Source organism: Ostrinia furnacalis, unplaced genomic scaffold (genome assembly GCF_004193835.3).
Source record: "Ostrinia furnacalis isolate ACB-3 unplaced genomic scaffold, ASM419383v2 OfSCF6417, whole genome shotgun sequence".
NCBI lineage: Eukaryota > Metazoa > Arthropoda > Insecta > Lepidoptera > Crambidae > Ostrinia > Ostrinia furnacalis.
This window is the reverse complement of record NW_021136656.1, coordinates 122,536-145,085: the sequence shown is the minus strand read 5'-3', so window position 1 is coordinate 145,085 and position 22,550 is coordinate 122,536. Positions and strand designations below refer to the sequence as shown.

At 34.6% G+C, this 22,550-nt stretch overlaps 1 protein-coding gene across 1 annotated transcript; it reads left to right on the top strand.

Annotated features, from left to right (window-relative positions):
- Positions 1 to 16,437: 16,437 nt before the first annotated feature.
- nos-M (nanos-M) lies at positions 16,438 to 21,807 on the top strand. The gene is made up of 6 exons (XM_028317759.1): positions 16,438 to 16,778; positions 16,983 to 17,028; positions 18,753 to 18,884; positions 19,565 to 19,713; positions 20,378 to 20,561; positions 21,741 to 21,807. Exons 1-6 carry the CDS (start codon positions 16,704 to 16,706, stop codon positions 21,770 to 21,772), a joined length of 618 nt encoding a protein of 205 aa, XP_028173560.1. The 5' UTR covers positions 16,438 to 16,703; the 3' UTR covers positions 21,773 to 21,807.
- The last annotated feature ends 743 nt before the right edge of the window (positions 21,808 to 22,550 follow it).

Sequence of the window (22,550 nt, the reverse complement as noted above, 5' to 3'; positions counted from 1 at the left end):
TACCTAAATTAATTATGTTAAATTGTTTGACGTTAGCTAATATGAGAATTAAGATATAAGTAGGTAGTAGAAGTAGAAGTGACAAACTAAGTAGGTATTTTGCAATAAATCTGTATGCGACATAGCCTTCGTAAAACCTCGTATTCTGTTAGGTACCTACTAGGCTACCATTATTGATGTTTTATGTGAAGTGACTTGTTTACTTCATGCATCTAACTAAGGACACGATCATTCAAAACAGCACCTTCGATTTAGTAGAAATTAGATCGAATTTCTACAAACTCGTAGTTAGTGTTGAAATATTGTGATACTAATAAAGTGTAGTAGGTACCTACTCAGGTATCTACTTTAAATTGCTTTCATCAGCATTTAGAGGTGAGTCCTTATTTGTACGGGTTTAAGGTTTAAAGCTTTTTGATAGCTAGCGGGGTGTAGGGTGTCGGGTGGGAAGGGGATTGCAGCGAGCCTCAACGTGGTCCGGATGGTTGCTAGGCAACGGGCGCAAGGCTTTATTATATCTAACAGGTTTCCCATAACACGTTAGCTATGTACTACCCATTGTGCTTACTTGGAGAGTTTCATCTATACAATCTGACGAATAACTTTCATTATTATTATTAAGGAAAAGGCGAGTCGATATAAATGGAACTTTCCAGTTACCCTGGGCATACGCTCCGGGTTACCCGGGAGACGTACCGTGACCTCGTATCGACAGCCTACATTTTACCACTTGTAAACATTTGATAAACATTATTATATTTGACCTATATGTGTTTGTTTGTCTTAATGATAAAGCCTTACAAGAACATAACTTAAATTTAGATATCGACATAAATTGACTTTGTTCGAGGTCAACTTATGGATTTTATAGATACTTAATCACTTAATTGTTATGGATTTTATCGATGCCTACGTAATAACTAGTTTTCAATCTTGAAAATATCAAATGTGGTGGAAAATTTTGTCTAAATAAGCTCAACAATGTAACTATCTCGATATTACACGTTACACAAACTAAAATGTAATGTTGGTTGAAAGCGAATACCTACATATTTAATAACTTAGTTCTTAAATAGAAGCCAAGAGAAAAATAATCACTAAAATGAAAAATCACCTTTCAGAGTATCACAGGTACTTAAGTAGGCAAATTTTCTGTGGAGACGTTGAAATCATTTGTTTACCCGCTGCAAGAATTTCATGATTCTGAAATGGATAGTAAACCATAAACTAATAACTCGAAAGCATAACTCTTAAAAAGGACACACACTTAAATCCGAACCTGAAACCGTATTTTTTTTTAAGTTTAGCACTTATGATATGGAAAGGTGACGTCATAACTCTTCCATACAAACAAAAGTAGGTAATGTCCCTTAATTGGTCACCCTACATTTAATAATAACTTACTATTTAATACAATTGCATATTGCATTGTGTATTTATACTTTATTCAAATAGGTAGCTAGGTTGGTGTATGATTACAGAATAAATGCCAAGTTTACATGAAGCAAATACCTAAATACGATAGTTGGACTGCGTTCCACGTTGCACTGGCAAAATAGATTTAATGTAAACATATAAACATCTACACATATACATAATATGTAATATCTTACTTGTTTAACTACAGTACAAGTGTTGAAGTCCATTTCATTCTTCTTTTATTTTATTTGACTCTTCGACAGTTGGCAATGTGCCAATATTCATATCATCTCAAAGTTTCCAAATCGTCGATGGTGCTGATAAGTTTTCGAACAACGAACAAAAATCAAAATCAAAATTATCTTTATTTGTTTAGACTAATTAAATTAGTAGTTACTTGCAAAACTCATTATTTTTTTGCCCTACCAGCGCTTCGAGACAAACATTTGGCAAGTGCTGAGAAGAAGCGCCGCAACAAACTCAGTCACCACTGTCTGCCGGTTTAAAAATATAAAAAGTAGAAAGTTACAATACATTCAGAAGCAAGTTACTTACCACGCGCTCCCGTTGATAGAAGGTGGCTTTTAAGACTCCCATCTAGCACGTGACCGCGTGGCAGTTTTGAATATATTTCTTTCACAAGTAGGTTCTATCTAACACTACAGTTTTAGTTCCAATGTAAAATACTTGTAGTATAAAGTAATTATGAAAAATAAAGTAACCACAATTTAATATATCCCGTTTTATACGATAACAGCTCGTTCCAACAGGACGGAGTCCTATCTCTACAATGATTACGTTGGAAAGCAAAAGAGCAGGAGTCATTAAACGGTCACGTTGCATCGCACGCGCAGTCATGGCATCATGACACTTGTTTTCATACAGTCATTGCTATTTGCAATGGCCCTCAATCTTATCCATTTGTGCCATCCCTAGGTACCGACACAATAGCTAGGCACTCAATTGCGTGTTATAAATAAATAATAACCCACTTCCTAACTAAAATCGTGGGGTAAAGTAGAAACACACATAGTGAAATTTAGTACATGTTGTTCTAGCAACTTTGTTTGCTATGACTGAGTCTATGACGCAGTTCTCTGGGGCACGGCACATATCGAAGTTTGAGAAACACTCATAAATGCATACTCGTACGTACACTCACTGTGGAATATCTAGGCACTCTATAAATTGTGTTAGTGCGTAGGTTAAAATTAAAATAAAGTAGCATTGTTTAAGTGTTTTAAAAAAAATACCAAGAAAACGTCAATATTACCTACTGCTTTTTTGTAGAGTCATCTTATTTTGTGGAGTGAACAGATAGATAACTTTAAATTTATTATTATTTTAATTATTTAATTAAATGATAGCTGTAAATAAATAATAATGTCGTTGTTTTGAACAACTGATACGTCATAGTTAAAGGTATTATTAATGACTTAATTAAGATTCGTATTCAAGTTCAAATAAAATCCCCCGATTAACCAAAAAGAATTGACGATTGATCTTATAAAAATAAAGATGAAAGCTAAGATATGATGCACTATGTAGAATTGTAGATATTATACAGACATATTAACCTTACATTTGCATAATTGCAACACAAACATACATTATTAAGTAGATAGTTTGTTTGTTCATGCAACCAATTTATACAAAAACAAAATAACTATAGTCGCTAACCGATAATCTTGGGCTAATCAGTTTCAAAACAGCGCTCATGAGCAGCATGAAACAAACTCAATATCATTATGCATGCAGTTGCTATGGACAAATGACAGTTGATATGATTATGTCGTCATACACTTATTAATATTTTTAAAACTACATAGCTGTGCACGCGACTTCGTACGCGTGAACCCGTTTTTGCAACATTTTTCATCTTTAACCTAGTCGTAACGTGTTTGCATAATAGCCTTCCTCGATAAATGAGTTAACCAACATAAAAATATTTTTTCAAGTCGGACCAATAGTTCCCGAGGTTAGCCCTTAGGCGTTCGATTTTTTCAAGTTCAATCAATACTCAATACTTTTATTGCTTCCATAATAGTCATATAGGTGTTACAATGTGAAAATACAGTTAATTATGGACCCTGTTGGGCGCTGCAAGTTATTTAATGATAGATTGCCCGGAGTCCTGCAAGCAGGACTTAAAGTACTTCCGGTAGGACGCAAATTTAAAAGATCACAGTTTCGTAAGTATACATTGTACAAAGTTCAAATTTACACGAAAAAATAGAGTGTTTCTTTCTCTTTCACCCAATAGTGCCCAAGATCGAAAAACGCGACTAACCGTTAGCCAGAGCCCGATGGCGCACGAGTATACACGGGGGCAGCGCGTTCGCGCTCGCGCGACACATTTTGACGCGCCGGGCCTGGAGTCGGCAACATTTTGAATGTGTAGTATTCCAGCCTAATCAAACATTTATAATTTATTTCTTGTTTTTGTTTTTAATTTGTAGTGTATTTGTAAGTGATAGGTGTAATTTCTAATACAAAGTGACGTACCAAAGTAATTAATTTAAAGTTCCTATTAGTTAAGTTAAAAGAAGATAAACAAGTTTATAATATATTAAGAAAAGTAAAAGACTGATTAAACGAAATGATTCTACGACATGACTTTTTATTTAATAAACACTAACCAAGTGTTTACTACTTCTGGTGAGTATGAGTTCAAATTTGAAGGTCACCGTACTGCTGGAAGGACCAGCAAGCAAAAATGTACAAATTGCGTACTGCGGGCAGGACTTGCGACAATCTTCTGGCAGGACGTTTAGAACAAAAAACCAGTCCTTCCAGAAGAGCTTCCAGCAGGACAAAGCACCGGGCAATCTATCATTAAGATTAGCGCGTTCAACAACACAAACAAACTGTTCAGCTTTATAATATTCGTATAGATGCCAGACGAGTTCTTGGGCGACAGTTGCAGTAGACTAGGTTAATAAAATACATGTTAGAACAAAAAATATTTTGAAATGTATACTCGTGTCTTCTAATAAATAATGAGCGACTCCTATTTCTCCTGGCGCTAGACGCCCCCTACGTTCGCCTTGGCCTTTTTCCTTTTTAGCCAAGAATAGGTAAGTAATAATTTGTGAATCTAATATTTACTGGTCTCTTATTATTATAATAGGATAAGAGTTTTTACTTTGTATCGAAATTAACGTCTCGCAATGAGAGACAGAGAATAACGGATACCGTTTACCTACTTGAGATGACCAGTACCTCTAGTACGAAAAACTTTCGAGTTCGTTTCGTTGCGTATTCAAAGTGTCATCGAAAAATTTTGTATGAAAAATTAAACAGCGCCCCCTATATTATAGCCGCCCTAGCGGGCGCTGTTTAATTTTTCATACATAATTTTTCGATGACACTTTGAATACGCAACGAAACGAACTCGAAAGTTTTTCCTACTAGAGGTACAGTTTACACTAGGTACTAAAAACTCTTAAAAACTATGGAATAATAAGTAAGGAGGCATAGTCTCTCTATTGTTATGTACAATTTCATTGTTCTACGTCAAAATGATTCATCAATAGGTACCTATTTAAGCTTGCAGTACCTCTAGTACGAAAAACTTTCGAGTTCGTTTCGTTTGCGTATTCAAAGTGTCATCGAAAAATTTTGTATGAAAAATTAAACAGCGCCCCCTAGGGCGGCTATAATATAGGGGGCGCTGTTTAATTTTTCATACAAAATTTTTCGATGACACTTTGAATACGCAAACGAAACGAACTCGAAAGTTTTTCGTACTAGAGGTACAGGGGTGTTTACGGACGATACTAAGTTACTAACGATAGGACTCATGCTTCGCGTGCATTGCATTCTTGTACCAAACATAAAAATTGATGTAATTTTTATGTTTAAATATATCCCTGATTCCCTGTACACTGTAGGTAGAATTACTATAGGCATAGAAAAACATAGACCAATATTTGGTGCCAATATTAAGTACATAGACGAAGGTAGCCGCATACGCAAACATTTAATTGTGCGAGGATCAAACCTCTCCTTTACCTTTCATTTAACTGCTACGAGTCATTTAAACGAGTCTCTATTGCCTGCTACGCGTTCAACAGTATTAAACATCGGATTTTGCGCCCATTCCAGCGATAAAACAATTTTGTATGTTTTCGAATTTCGCCCTTTTTCATTAACCTGTCCCGGTGTCTGTCTGTGCGTAATCCTTAATCAAATCATTCAAGGCGAATTTCGTTCATTTCCGGATGTAGGGCTGAGTTACTGCCTAATTTTAGTGACGGTGTCAATACAGTGATAAAAAGAAAGCTTGATCACTTATGTTTAATGCCTAACTTTATAAAATAAGTAATGAAACGCGTGGACAATGCCTACATGTCAGTTAAAGTTCTTTGACACTGGTTGGTATCTTAATTGATATGCAGTTTGTGTGTATGAGCCAAGATAAGTAAGCACTCTTATAAATTCGAATATAGTTTATGTATGTGTTCGAAAATAAGAAATTAATTAATAATTTACTTTAAAATACAATAATTTACTTCTTTAAATATAGAGTCAAAAGTTTTCAAGTTAACAAATGAAACATTTTTCTACTGTTCTGAATTTTTTTTTGCTGGTTACACAGTTTAAATTTCCACATAAGTATTACAGTTAAGACACTTATACCTATGCTAATATTGTAACACTAACTTCTTATAGATTTATTAGGTAGGTAGGTACCCAGGATTTTTTGGCGCTAGGATCTGAGTAGATATACTTAATTTTTAGAGCTGTGCGATGCGGCGTTATTGGGTTATTGAAGATTGTATTTTGGATCTAATAGTATGTGTTACATTTGGACCTTGTTTTATTTAAATTATACAGTTCTATAAATCTTTGTCCATAATAACAACAATGTTAATAGAGTCGTTGTGTTTCAGTAGTTGGTAGGTAAGGTCCAGTTCCTCTGTGGTTGAGGTTCTGGATAAGTTCTCTTCTCTGCACCTTCGGCTTATTCATCACTTTTCATCTTCGGCTTATTCATCACTTTGCAATTAATATCACTAAAACAAATGTATTTAAGTCGTTACGTAGGCCACTTTCCTCGAGTTTTATCAAGCAACTAGCTGTACCCACGACTTCGCGACAAAACTCGTTTTCGCAACATTTTTCATTGTTGCTCTGCTCCTGTTGATCGTAGCGTGATTTTGTATAGCCTATAGCCTTCCTCGATAAATGGGCTATCTAACACTGAAATAATTTTTCAAATCGGACCAGTACTGTTCCGGAGATTAACGCGTTCAAGTAAACAAACAAACTCTTCAGCTTTAAAATATTAGTATAGATAATATTGGATGACAAGTTTATTTGGCCTCTATATCTTTGTAGCCAATTCTTAAATTATTTTAGGTTTCATAAATTTCATTGGTAGAAATAGGTGTAACGGTTATATTTAATTTAATCTTGAACCTTGACTCTGAGCATTTATATGCGATTGCAACAAGCGAGAGGTGCCGTGTATGTATAATGCAGCAGTGTCCGACAGCCGCCATTAGCATACTAAAATGCTGAAATTGAAACGGTCTTGTCCCCAAGAATACGGTAAATAAAATGTGTTTACCTACATGTATAATTCGTTGAAAATCGCGGCATATCCTAAAGGAAATGTCAATTTTAATTTTTTAACTAAAATTAAAATTGACATTTCCTTTAGGATATGCCGCGATTTTCAACGAATTTAGGAACGAATTCGATACGATACGATGTCTTTCAATATCTAAAAAGGTAACACCACACTGAATTTGGTCTACTCCAGTTGTCCCCACCAGGCTTTCACCACCTTTGTAATTTAATGGAACAGTTCATTAATGTTTAACAATTTAATGAAATTCCTACCAGTGGACAAGCCTGATGAGGACATCGGATTTCACATGAATTATAAAACTAAAGTAGGTACGTGATAAACTTGCTTCATTATAATTCTAAGTTTCCATTCAACTTAATCATTGTATATCAGGGTAGGGTTTAGGTAAGTAATTCAACGGGTTTCTCAACTTTGAATTTCATTGTTGGTCCCAGTTGTTGTTGTATAAATAATGACCTCATTCGGCTTTGTAAATGGCACAATTACATATCGAAGGCAATAAATATATTTTTTAATTATTTATTTATTTATTTATTTATTTATCTTGCCAACACAGTAAGATTGTGTCTAGGTATATTTAACTTCAAACGTTGTGTATTTTCACGATACCATTCCTATTATTTATTCGAAAGTATTTAGTTACAGGAAAATTGTTGACCAGTTGGATCAGTTCACACGTAAGTACTTAGATTAAGTTTGAACCTTGTTAAAGCTATAAAATTATTGACCTACAATTTCTACTTGGCACATTTGCTACTACGCTGCAACCATATCTGTAGCTGCATAGCACCTGATAAGCTTGCTATCTTGCAAGGTCTGTAGTAGGTACCTAGTTAATTTAAATCTCAGAGGACTGGCAAACTGTAAATCGTCTAGGAAGGTGTCCAGTCAGATATAATGATATTTGACTTTAGTAGGGAATTATGCATGAATTGGTTATCACAACGATTTAATTTCCATTCGTATAAAGGAGTGTATTCATCGATTAACTGTTTATTTAAATTAACATTAAGGTATAAAGTCACAGCTAACACCTGACGTATTCTGACAAAAAATATGTAAATGTTAAGTTGATCAATATATCTAGAGTTAAGCGAAAACTTATTTGAACGGCCTTAGGTTCTTTAAACAATAGTAGTCACGGCGATTCCGTGTTATCGGACGCTGACGAAGGCGACACGTTACGCGGAACGATAACGTAAATCGTAAAGTGTACTTACTTACGATACTAGCGTAACATGTAAGACCGTGCATCGTATTTCGCGTGTGCGTCGTTCGATAAAAAATAATATAAACGCACTAGCTACGGCCTTGGCGGTAAAATTGTATTACCTTGTCATTTTCCCATGCAGAGATAAGCTGGAGTAGTAAACGAAAAAATATTTTACTTGAACAATTCAATAAAGATTCCAACTTTCCAAATTATTGTTTCTTGTGATAAACATAAGCGTGTTAAATAATACTTAATGGATTTTTCTGGGATCTAACTAGGTAGCCATTTTAATCGATTATTATTTTTTGAAAAACGTTAAAAAGGTAGGTTGGTATTGAGGCCTCAGCATTTTGAAGCGTTTCATCAAAGTTTTAAGCTGTTTCAGATATTTAACATAAATAGGTAGGTACACGTAGGCATACTTACGTGGGTGTCAGTTTAATATTACTAATAACCTTCGTAAGAATGTATTTTATTCTGTTGCTACCACAGATTATAAACGATAACAGCTAAATTAAAGATACCTTAATTATTTAAGAACAGAAATTACGCACGTGTTACGATTGACTGAAATTAATTTGCTGTAAAACGATTTACTTTAATGAAGATGTAATCAGATTTATTTTACTGTAGAATTTAATAAATAACTATTAATACGTAATATTAAAGTATCTTCTGTACACATAAAAAGAAAACTGCTGACTGATGTATCAACGCACAGCCCACACCGCTGGGTCTGTCTGTAGCGCGTAGGTTCCTATGAGGTTGAGGTCTATGGCTGAACTAAGAAAGGATTTGTCAAAATTCGCCCTCCAAAGCAGTGGTTCTTAACCTTTAAGTCACGAGGGACCATTTTACCAAATTTCTGTCTTGTCAGGGACCACTTATTTTTTTTTCAAAATCCTATGAAAGGGGTGGTCGATCTCGCCCACTGTGCGATGTTTGCGTTGTGTTGACTCGACTCATCACGTCACGTCACTTGTTTATTACGATGTCTTCGTGGACCACTTGGAATGCCTCCAGGGACCACCAGTGGTCCGCGGACCACCGGTTAAGAACCACTGCTCTAAAGGGATGAAACGGGGATAAAACAAAGTTTGTATCCGATATCAAGATTATTAGACTATTTTATTAGAAACTTCACAGGAGTACTGCTTTAGATAAATGAAGAAACATGTGTCGTGTTTCAGATTTTTTCAGAATTCATCCCTAAAAGGGGGAAATGGGATGACACTTTCTGAAAATCAACTTGGGTTTTGGTTTATCGGGTCACAGATTAAGTACGAAAACAATACGCGGTGAAGACTTTCTGTGACAGACCGAAATAATAATGTATTAAAAAACAACCACTGGTTTTCAAGTTAAGTAAGTAAGTACCTACGTTACGAGTAAATGTTCAACTATTTGAAGTTATTTAAAATTAGGTGTTCAACGTTGAGATGGATGCTGGTGATTGATCGATTTACTATTTCATAAGGTAGGATACAACGGGTGAATGTATTTTGAAATTTGAATAAAATTGCGCAGTATTTTGCATAATGGTGTGACTTTTAGTGTGACCTCTTATTAGTGTTGATTTTGAAATCAAAACAGACGAAGAAATTAATTAGAGTTAGTCCTAAGATCTATAATGCGGTTTCGTTTTCAGTACTTGGCAGCATTGATCAAGTAAAGCACGCGCGAAAGTCTCGAACAGGAGCTTTTGGCAAATGGGGATGTTGCCTGGGTCAAAAAGCAAGAGTTTTAATTAGTCCGCCAGTTAACTTATCAAAAAATACTCTACACGTATTTTTCACTTTTTCAAACTAATGAAAATTTAAAGGGATAAAGCGCGCCAAAGTTCATAAGAAGAGGCCCGTGACGTCAACGCTTGCTTAAAAATGCCGCACGTCGTAACGTCGTGCGCAACTTCAACGCACCATAACTATGTAATTATTTGTTAGATTGACAAATAAAAATATATGTGTCCAATATTTTTTGATATTAAACATTACGGACTAAAAAAAAATTTTTAGGCAACTAGCCTATTCTGCGTGCAGGGTTGGGCGGAAAATACTCGAAGGGCGGAAACCCCCCGCCCTCTTCCCCCGCACTGCATGTGCATTTTATCGATTACACGTGTCCACGGCGTGCTCCCCTCCCCTCCTCCCCTCGCCCGCTGTTTACACCGCTGCCCTGGCTTACATTGTAAAATAGTTTCAAACTGTACAATTTAACTTTGAGCGTACCCAAATACGAGTACGTACTCATTATTAATTTGCGCAATATTTGCCGGTAAAGNCGGTAAAGAAGCATTTTAATTACACGTTAATCTGAGACATACCTACTTAAACCTTGACCTTGACTATACAGTCGGCCACCTTGACTTCCAGTAAGGGCTATCATGGTAGTACCATAAGTTATTAGCTTCACCAATGAAATTGCTCCAAATCTCAAGGGAAGTCATTTTGCGCTGCGCTATTACTAACCTGCCTTACGTTGATTTGAATAGGAAAGGGCGCATCAAGGTCGACAAAAGCTTACCAGTAGTGGTAGTCCTTGGACAAGTACATTTCAGTTGTAAAAACCTGCTGTCACTGGTTGCTTACCGAAATCATCATGAATAAAACGATTTATAAAAACATAGGTATAAGACGTAGGCAACCTATTTCCAACTTTTGATGTTTCTGGATGGATGAATAGGTCTTCGTCTTTGTTTACCATTAGGTACCATTACCACATTTCCCTGAATTTCTTCTTAAACTGCGGTGGTATAAAAAACATGAGAAGTATAAAAGTTTTTAGCTTTAAAAGCTACAGTTTGAAAATGAAATTTGGTAGCGATTGTATGTGAATATTGAGATACTTATACGTATACTTACTTGAGAAACAGGCTACCCAATGTTATTTACCTATATTTGTATAATACCGGACAGTCCTTTATGTTATTCTTATCTCACTGAATGCTGTTTTGACGCGACTGCCTTTGAAGTTCACTGATTTATTATTGTCTTTTTGTCCAGTGTCCGAGTAGATACCTAGTACGTACAAGTGTTGGCCGTGGAAGGAAAACTAGCCAAAAAAAAGAACCTTGGATAGGAGTCACTTAGAGCACTTGGTCGGTGAGGAAGCCCGTCAATCAGTTGATTTTTATGTCGGAAATTAAAATACCAAACATACTTATAATAGTATCGATGTTCAATCCTTCATTATTTGGGTTAGTCGTTTATACTATGCATCTTTCTTCTGGCACTAAATTGTTATATATACAATCATGAATAAAAGAGAGATTGTAGGTACTGTCTTATATTCTCAAAGTAAGCTTCCCACTAAGCTTTTGGCACGGAAAACAAAACTTTGTTTAGAAACATGAGCGTGTTCTTATGCGTTCAAGTACCTACCTATCATAATATGTAGGTACTTAATCAATTACTGCATAATTTGTTAGAAGTGAATGATGAACCTACTTACTCGCTCTGCAGCTGATTTAGCGATTTCATAATTTCAATGAAAACTCGGAGCAATTTGAAACCATCAAATAGGTAGGTACCTACTTAATCAGCTTTTTTAATAAATCAACAATCAATATACTGGGTGGTGGGTGTTTGTTATACGGGATACTTGATATTAAACCGCTCCTTATTATGTACATAGAACTTGTATACACAGTGGCATGCAATAAATAATTTGATTTTTTACGACGTGGTGCAAATGGATTGACCCAGCTTAACACGTTCTCGGAGAGGCTCAGGCATTACAAAAATAAATGTTAATTCGTAATAACGGTTATAGCATTGCTTACGTAGCTTACAACTGTGGCACAAATTACGTCCACAACCATAATATGTTCTTCAATGAATAAATTATTATGATAACTAGGCTCTGTTCTGAAGGAATGATGTTTTTTCGTTTCAGACTAATACCTACTTATTTGTTTCTTCTACGCCTAGACTAGGACATAAGTTGCTAAAAATGGAAAATGACAGTTACTTACTACTCTAATAGAAGAAGTAGAAGTTTACCTTGTTTTTCGTGAAATTACGAAGTATACGGCTACTTACCTAGTGAGTTCTATGAAGCAAAAAAAAACTTAAAGTGGAAAATAGAACCTGCTTTTTGAAGTCTGATAAAAAAGAGGAACACGATAGTAGAGCTAGCGCTAACCCTCGGCTTTTGAAACAGGCTGAAATATACTTACACCAATAATAAATAAATATTAATTATTTGCGTTAATTTTGTTATTTTGTTTGTAGAAAGCAATCTCCCTGTGAAAAAACCAGTAAGAAGTAGTTTTCTACTGGTCAGTTGAAAAATAATGTAGTCATTATTTTACAATTTTACTGAACTGACAGACTGAAATTCAGGCGGTAAAAGACAATAGCAACAATAGCAAAGTTGAATAATATAAAATTACACAAACTTTAGGTATTGTCTTCTTCTTTTCGTGTCGACAACAATACTACACAGTGTCAGCCCAAAACTGTTTGTTACCTACATAATGTTTTAGTAAAATATAAATACCTATGTGCAGTTACAAAATGACGTAGCTGCAATGCTCATAATACTTGTCATGCTGTTAAAAAAACTATGCGACAGTTAGTTTTTAAGGAAGCATTTATTCATTTTTGTAACATTAAACCTACGTGGTATGTATTGAAGTGTGGATGTTACAGGAAATGTATGAAATCCGTCATTGTATACAATTCCTAGGAATTGTGTATAAGTCCTAAAATCACCCGGAAATGTGTGATGTAAATTATATTAGACACATTTCCTAGGAAAATTACACATTTCCTAAACAGCAATCGGAAATGTAATTAAGATATTTTTTTTACACAAAATTATTTTTATTACCCCAATTTTTGTTCTCCGAAACTTAAATGGCGCTGCCGCGCCGCGGCAGCTGTGTATGTGTAAGGTCGCAAGTCTAACCTAACCTAACCGAGACTTTGTTATCCAGCTACAGGAGTACTAAAAGCTTCATGTCAATAATAGTTTAATAAAAGAGATGTTAAAATTAGGGATTTCCAATACTACAGCGTAATATGCGTGATGCCGAAAGAAAGGTATGCCAATAAATTTTAGGCAAATATTTTTTTCGACCAAAGTATAATAGTGCGAAAACAACTGTCAGGCTAAACAATAATAATTGTGAGTTAAAAGTACCTATCGGCCAATGTGGTTTGGCTAAATGAAATTTAAGGCGTACCGAGGAGGGACACCCGACCACGCGACCGCGCTTGTGCCGCTTAGTTTTATACATTTCCTAGTACAATATTGGAATTCTATAAAATTCCTAGGAAAAGTATACATTTCCTAGGATATGTGCGTATTAAAAAATCTCTGAAGCAATATTTTATACATTTCCTAAATAGCTTCGGAATTGTATATATTTCCTAGGAATAGTATACAATTCCTAGAATTCATACATTTCCTGTAACATGGACACCATTTTAAAACACTATACCTAATTGCTTCCTATAGAGACATTTGCCTCTTGACCTTCATAAAAACTGGTTTTCATAAAATTACCTATTTTTTTATTGAGTTATAGGCCGCGTCTACACTATGTGTTGCTTTACTAGGTGTAAACGGAGCCGCAAACGCTTGAGAACGCCGCAAAATTGCAGGTGGGTAACTGTATTCCAGGGAAATATAATAAGTATTTTTATTTTACTCCAGTTTTAATATCTAGTTACAAATAAATAAATAATGTCAGTGTAATCTTTCAAAGTTTAGAATTTTAAAAAATCCTATTAACTTTGGATACGAATCGCTTAACATGGTAATTTGTTTTATGAACAGATATACATTTTTCAAGAATAACTTTTAAGAAAGACTGATTTGCTATCCTATCATAAGGCAGAAACACTATCAGTTTTGAGTTATGCAGTATATTTATACAGTAGTTAGTTACTTGCTAATGTGCCCCTAGCTTTATAATTAAAACATAGGTAATGGTCGCTCTTTTATATGTTGGTTGCAGTGACATATTTATAAGCATAATAAACAACAGACATGCGAAAATCATGCACACATAGACACACATGAACCTACTGTTCAGAAGTGAATGGTCATCGGTCGGTCTTCGGGGTTTATCATGAGGATCGCAATTAAGTAGATTGATTTCAATAGTTAGACACTGCAATGTGTAATGTGTACTATAGGTGTTTTCTAACATTCTGGGACCTTCATTCAGATCCGGGTTTTCATGTCAAATTGTCCACCGTTTACACAAAATTTAAGGTTAAATATCTAAGAATTTACAGTGTATCTACAAACTATTATAAGTATACAGTCCGCGCTAATAGAAATTGAGTCATATTATATTCAGCTTTATTTGTTTAGGTGCTGCAAACTACTGTTTGCAAGTTTCTAATAAGTTCCTTTATTTATGCTGAATTTATACGTACCTATAGGGGAGAAGTAGGCAAAGTTCCTTGTTTTTTCGTAGTTAAAAGTTATCTTTAATATTTTTAGTACATTAAGTAGTTACTTATAGCATATTCAATAGAAAGTAAGTTGTAGTCTGTCGCCGATGGTTCCGGAATTGCTGAGACGTATTAAACAACCCATTCTCTAATAATTTCCATACTAAAGCGGTAAATAAAACCGGTTGATAAGAGTTACATAAATTAAAGGAGCAGTATTTCTGAAGCACTCGGAATCCATAAAAAAACTATTAGGTAGGTAATTGAATAGTAGGAGAATTTTTCAACAAAATATTGGTAAGTATCGCTCATATTTCAAAATCTAACTGATAAAGACGTAGGTACCTAAGTACCTATAAAAAACTAGTAATTGACATTAATCAAATTTTAAATTTTTACAGCCCAAAGTGAGGTCTTTTTTCAAGTCATTTATTGTATATCGCGTTTATGTTAATCGTTTATTAAGAAATTAAATGTGTTTTTCTTTAAGGATATTTATTGGGCTTTCAAATATGTATCTAACACCAATATTGTTGGGGCACCATGATTGTGTCAGTAGAAACGAGTTTTCCTGTAAAACGTAGGTGGGCCGATTTTTGTGATGACCAGTATATTTAATTCGCCAAGCTGTTAACGGTAAAACACAATTTTATTCCTCCTAAAAGTTGACAGTATTGTTGTACAGGTAGGTATACTAGGTATTGTACACTAGGTATAATTACTTTTTTACTTGCACTCCACCAAATCGATAATACTTATTGATTGCTTTTTTATTGTATTTGTTAACGTTACATTGTGATTAAGTTAAGTGGCTCGCCTTACTTTAGTTTTTATTTTATTTTATGCATAACAAGGCAGGTATTTGACCACAATCGCACCTGATGTTAAGTAGGATGCAGTCTAGGATGGTACATATCTGCCCTGTAAGTGCCTATTCACTCTCGCCTTGAAAAGGCCCGGATTATAGATTATGCTAAGCCTATTACAAAAACCTACTTATATTGTGCTTCTGCCCTCATATAGGTACCTAGTTAGTTACTACCTATCTTGACAGTGTAATGATAATGCTACTTAACTACTAGTATTATTATGTGCATAATATGGTATTAGGTATGACTTACATTGTACCGGTTTATCTGTTTATTGGTTGTAACATTCCGTTACGCAATTCAGTATTATTTAGAGTAAATTTGTTTACTTAATTGGTAATAAGTTCAACTTTGAAGTCCTTAATTATTTCTAAGATTAATTAAATCTCAATCTCGACAAGGGAACAACTATTATAGCAGGTTATTCCAGTCGTTTATTAGTTAGTACCTCAGTTAGTACCTATGTAGTATGTACTCGCGTAATATTGAAGTGAGGATATGATAAATCTAACTCTAACTACATAGTTTAAAACTTTCATGACCACTAACACTCAAATTTTCCGCTATTAACACAATTTAAGTAGATAGGGACCAAGTAGATTAAATATAATAATAAAATTAAATAGGTTCAATAAATGTAACTATGTCAAGTACAGATAACATTTACAAAGGAACATAAAGCTGCACTATTAAATTTTCCCCAAAAAGGGAGCTGTCAAAAATATAAGTAACTAAGCCTACATACTATGTTTACGGTATTTGTAAAATATANAAAAAAAAAAAAAAAAAAAAAAAAAAAAAACATACGGGTCGAATTGAGAACCTCCTCCTTTTTGAAGTCGGTTGAATATAGCACTACTTACTACTCTGTCATCAACGGCGGTAGCAAAAAAAATCTTCGCATGACGTTTGCGTGAATGTCTTTAGCAACACCAGGTAGGTAATTCAATAGGTTCCTTTTTACTTCTACCCACATTTGCTTTTTTTGGGAACCATAAGCGTACCTACATTAGTTAATTGGATTTTTTCGTACATTTAAGTACATTCTCCGCATGCGTTACATCGTTAGAACGTCTTGTAAAACAACTTGGAACTAAGTGGTTAAACTTATAAGTTTTTTGTTTAACTAATCAATATCAGTGATATTTATTTATACATAGTTTGAATAGTTTCACATTTTACTGATTTAGAAAATGGATGTTACTACAATTATTGGTACGCCTGATACATCCCCCAAGGATTATATTCCAACGTACACACCCACACACGTAAGTTGAAGTATTTGATTAATTTTAATACTTAAAATAACATTAATAACTAATATTAAATTAAATACAACATGATATTATACGTTTTAGCCGAATTAATAAACCCACATTATAAGTACCTACCTACCTTTTACATTAATTTCAAAGTTTTCTTTAATGAATTATGTAATTTCCAATTACAATTCATAACTTTTGTTTTTACAGGATTCAGGAAGTTCTAACTTGGCAGCTATTTTTGGGAGAAAATCAGGTAAGAGTAGGTACAGTGCGTGATTAATTTTACGGCAAGTTATACATATTTATTTTATTTGACTAAAGACATAAAATATTCGATGTTAAAATATCAAATAAAATCGGTTGAAAACATGCGAGAAAAAAATTGAAGCAGTTTCCAGGTCAAATTTCGGAAACAATAAATAAAAGCAAAAATATCAAAAAAAGTAGCCCACTCAGGGTCAAATGGGCGAACCCGTATTCTTAAAAAGACCTTACCTATAGGTACATACACCCACGAAGTTTGTCTAACCTTCCGCCAAACACCCTGTATAATTCTTTTGTATGAGTATTTCGAACTCTGTAAAGTATTATTAGAATACCTGCATCGTGGTCGTCGATTTGTGTGGTGATAACGGTAATGGTTTCATGACGAGCCGAATCTCGATTGTATCGGCCTGTCATATGTTTTTTCTATGTCTATAGTGAGTGAAGTGACGCAAGCTAATAAATCTAGGTATACTTTCTCTTGAGAATCAATTTAAAGATTTCCAAAAGTTAGAACATACCTACATCAGGTAATTGTAATATTTTATTAGCTCTATAACAGCCATTTCTCCATAGATGTGAGTTTTTGCAACTATTACAGTTAGGTATTAGGTAGCATTTGAGAACCCAATTAAGTTTCATTGGTTTATCAGAGTCAGCATTCGACCTCAATCCAAATCGAAGATGGTAACCAAGTGAGTGACATTTAACATTTGTCACTTTCAAATTTAGCGACAGGCTTGTTTTTATTGTAGAAACAACTTTTTGCCATTATTGTCAAGGAGGACTACTTAGCTCCACGCCCGCACCTTCCTCATTTTGTTAACAGTTTTTGAAAAAGTAAAAGTGCTGTTTGCAAATATTTCCAAATAAAAATTGCAAAAATAAGCGTAAACCATTGTTTGGTACAAAGGCTTTTTCAGTTTCAACATTTGTATAAATTTTAATAATAATGATGTGACGTGTGCGTTACGCACACGTTTAAAATAGTCGATTATTAATGGTAACATAACTGGTTAAGTATGAACCGGAATGCCACATTGAGGTTTTCTAATCCTAAGAAGGACTCTCCTCAAATTACTGTATCTGTTTCATTTTGCATAGGTATTTATTAAAGAAACAAATAAACCTACCAAAAACTAAGTCCAAATCGAATTCAAAAACAAACTTAAGTTTCCTTCCGATAGCAAAATTTACACTGCAAATCGCACCCTTAGAATGAAAGTGACTTAACTCAAAATTCCTGTTACTCTCGATTTCACCATAAACTTCATGTAAATTATGTATTTATTTCACAATATTTAATGACGCTGTCCTGAAAATAATATTATAGACAGACAGGACAGGGTTTATTAATTGCTTCTTTTGAAGAAAGTACGTACGGATCTCTAAAAATATTTAAAAAAATATTTAAAAAAAATGTTAAAGGTGATTGAACATGCCTAAAATGAAAGGTTGAGCGTTCAACTTTTCATTTCAGGCATGTTAAAACTTTGCAGTTTAAATGCCTCATCAATTTCTTCACTAACTCCCTTGATTTATCATTGTATAAGCGTATAGTCACATCAGAATATATTTTTTCGTGGCATAATAGCATCTATTACAATGAGATAAAATCCCATAATGTATGTTCGCCATAATTCCTTGCCTGAAAGCGTAAAACCTCGAAAATTGTGTCCTTATCTTAAGTGTATTAATGTTTATTTTCCGTAGATGCGTTGAGCGCTGTTAAGCTGGATCCAGCTGTTCTGGAAGCCCAGGTGACTGTCAATGCGACACCAGAACCAGTTCTTCAGAAGTATAGCACTACTCCAAACATTCCGTCAGATGCTAAAGTCGCGAAAGGTAATTAATTAATTACATTTTCCCTATTTTATTATGCAGTGCTTAATAATTTTAATCCCCATTTTAGTAAAACCTTTGCAATACCTCATTTTATTACAAACTAGCTTTCCGCCCCCGCGGCTTCGCGCGCGTGGACTACATTATCTACATATTTTACAGAACCCTATTTTTTTCCAAAATAAAATTTTGCCTATGTTATTCGTGGATAATGTGGCTTTCAAATGGTGAAAGAATTTTTAAAAACGGTCCAGTAGTTTTTGAGCCTATTCATTACAACCAAACAAACAAACAAACAAAGTTTTCCTCTTTATAATATTAGTGTAGACATGCTTGGCAATACTTAATATTCTTTATATTTAATATTTAGGTATTTAGGATAGACTATATTCTAAAGTATCTCATTATAACTCAATTATTTAATTTGTTTGTCTTTCAGAGTTCCTACTTGACTTTACGCGTGTAGGTTATGTATCAATTTATTGGAGGTCTTGACTTATTTAGAAGGAAGTAATCCAAAAATCCCTAATTAGTGTAGGAGCTCTCCATACAGTATTGTATCATTCAATTAATATTTGTACAATTTATCACAATGATTCCAGAAATATACAAGTGCCTATTTCTTAAAAATAAGGCAATGTTCATCATAGTTTCCGTATTTATTGTGCTTTTTGACTTTTCAGATACAAACGCGCAGTCGAAATTGGACTTCAAGGCGATGGTAATGAAGCAGGAAGAAGCGCTTTTATCTCTTACTCCGCAGCAGCTTGAGATGCTCATGCAGTTCACACACACCATGCGAAGGCAGCGACAAGTCCTGCAGAAGCAGCTGGTAAGTCCATATCTGGCTACTTTATAGCTGTACCATCGTATGACCTATGTCGCGTGTTTGTGATTGTACAGGGTGGAATCGATAAGTGTTCTCATTCGATTATTTACATATCAAAAAACTGGTTGCTGGTCTGAAAGTGCTTCATGACCTCTTTCAATCGGTACCAATAACAGGTTACAGAATAAACTGGATCTATCCGAAAATTCACTTATCGTTTCCACCTTGTATACTGCTTAAATCTCTCACTACTCACAAACATCAGGTGTCAAATACCTGCCTTATTCTGCATTGGAATATGACCACACTATACTTTTCGAATAAATGAGACTGGTGTCAGACATGATGCGCTACCACAGTAGTAGTTAGCTCAACTGGTACACACGACACGGGCCTTCCGAAACACGAAATTTTATTTATATTCGGACAATTAAGTTGTTTCAATGCTGCTGTCAATCAAACAGGAAACTGAAAGTATTTTTTCAGTTTATGTGACCCATCTGACGATCGAACCTAGGAAGGACCTTCGGATCGAATTAAACATACAATTGAACTACAGAGGCATTATAGAGACTAGCACAATTTGATGGGAATACTGCTAGAACCTATTTATACCTTTAAAGTACGCTGCAAGAGTTAATAATCAGATTTTTTTATTTCATTTCAGGAATGTTCGTTTTGTAAAAACAAAGGGGAGCCAGTATCTTGGTACTCCTCCCACTGCCTGAAGGACGGGCGCGGTCGCGTCAAGTGCCCGGTGCTCAGAGCCTTCAGATGCCATCTGTGCGGAGCCACGGGTGATCGAGCGCACACCATCAAGTACTGTCCAGATAACATCTTGTTAGACGCAGGTACAAAACTCTTCTCCTAACTTTTATAAGATAACTTCAACATTAAAATTAATCATTTCATCGAAAGAAAAAATGAAAATGAATGAAAAGTAATATTCAACAAAGAGGTGCGCAAAATCATTGAAATGGTACTACATAGTTACTCGTACCATAATAAAACAAGTAGGTGAATAATTTGAGAATAAGTTTAGTGTTATGGTTATTACAGTGCAATGATTCTGAAATGTAAACAATGTATTTTCAGTAGTAACAAGCAACCACAAGGAAGGTAAAATCGATTTCACTTTTTTTCAAGAATTCGTATGTATTCATCCCTTATAAAACGTAGCGCAAATAGTATAGTATATTTTTTATCAGAAAACATCCTGCTTGTGGGTTGATATTTCTCAATTTTATTAGATACAAAAATTCACGAGTTGGCACGTGTATAGGTACATACACAATAGCTTCGTTGTGGTTGTTTGCCTTTTAATATTTTTGAATATAGGTAGGGACTTCTGTTGAACTACAACTAATACAATAGAATCTTAATCCAACCTACGTAAGAAGCGAAGATATTTGCATTTTATTCTTAACTAGCTTTCCGCCCGCGGCTTCGCCTGCGTGGAATTTTGTCTGTCACAGAAAAACTTTATCGCGCGCGTCCCTGTTTCAAAAACCGGGATAAAAACTATCCTATGTTCTTTCCCGGGACTCAAACTATCTCTATGCTAAATTTCATCAAAATCGGTTGCGAGGTTTAAGCGGGAAAGCGTAACAGACAGACAGACAGACAGACAGACAGAGTTACTTTCGCATTTATAATATTAGTTGGGNTTATTCTTAATTTTTGTCGATTTGTCATACTTATTATGGGCAAACTTGGCCTTGCTCATTACGTACGCAACTATTTGTATACAATATGTTAATGTCAACACAATATCACACTCAAAATGTCGACATATCTTTCTAGAAAAATAAGACATCCGGAAGTATTTATTTATCAAGCAGTTTTCTAAGAGAAACATTATCAGTTACCTTAAATAAATGGGATAACCATTCAAAGAAAGCCGAAATTAAAAAATAATGGTCTAAATTTTTATTAAGAATCATTAATACCTATTATATTTATTATTTTTACTTTACCTAAGTACCTATGTACAAAAAGGCATTAAAATAATGTTTTTTTTTTAATTTCAGATTACTGGAGTCGTGGTGGAAGCAACATGTGAAAAAAGTATACACTTGTTATTATTTAAATAAACTTTTTAAAATTAATTTCCGTTCTCTTAATGTACCCACATGAAAATAAAAATATGTGTTTACCTAATAGAATAACACTAGTGTCGTATAAAATGAGCTGTCGGTAACGGAATGTGCCCCATAAGTACACAATACCGAGCAAATTGGACCAATTTTCTGATGCTGAACAAATAGTACCTACTCAAACGTACTCAAAATAACTCCACTGAAATTAGAACTGTGGCATGCGTAAGCAGAATCAATGACATTGGCAAGTAGGTACATATGTAGATATATTTTATTTTCTTTCAGAAAACCAAATACTTACGTAGAAAACATGATTGAGGTCAGACGAAGACGTCGGATGAAAGAATCAGTTTAATAGATTTATGTACGTGTATTTATTATACGTTAATCTTAATCCTTTATATTTTTAGCCATACCCACGTATTTTTGCTAAATTCGGAGGCATGTACCTATCTTATTCACTAATCCAGCAACTTATATACCTACTTAGTGAACAGTTGACCGCACACAATTTTCGTTGCAGAGTACCTCCTATTGACAACAAAATAAGTTGGCACGGTGTTTACCTAGATATGCGGTTGTGTGTACATTTGCTACAACTGTGGTAAGCGGATTATGACAGTCGAGGCAGGATTGCAGTACAAAGTAGTACCAACAAACTGAAGCCGAGGCGTGAGGGCTTAATAGAGCTAAGAGTGTGAACCTATAGCGTGTCATAGAAAGTTTTTCATCATGCCTACT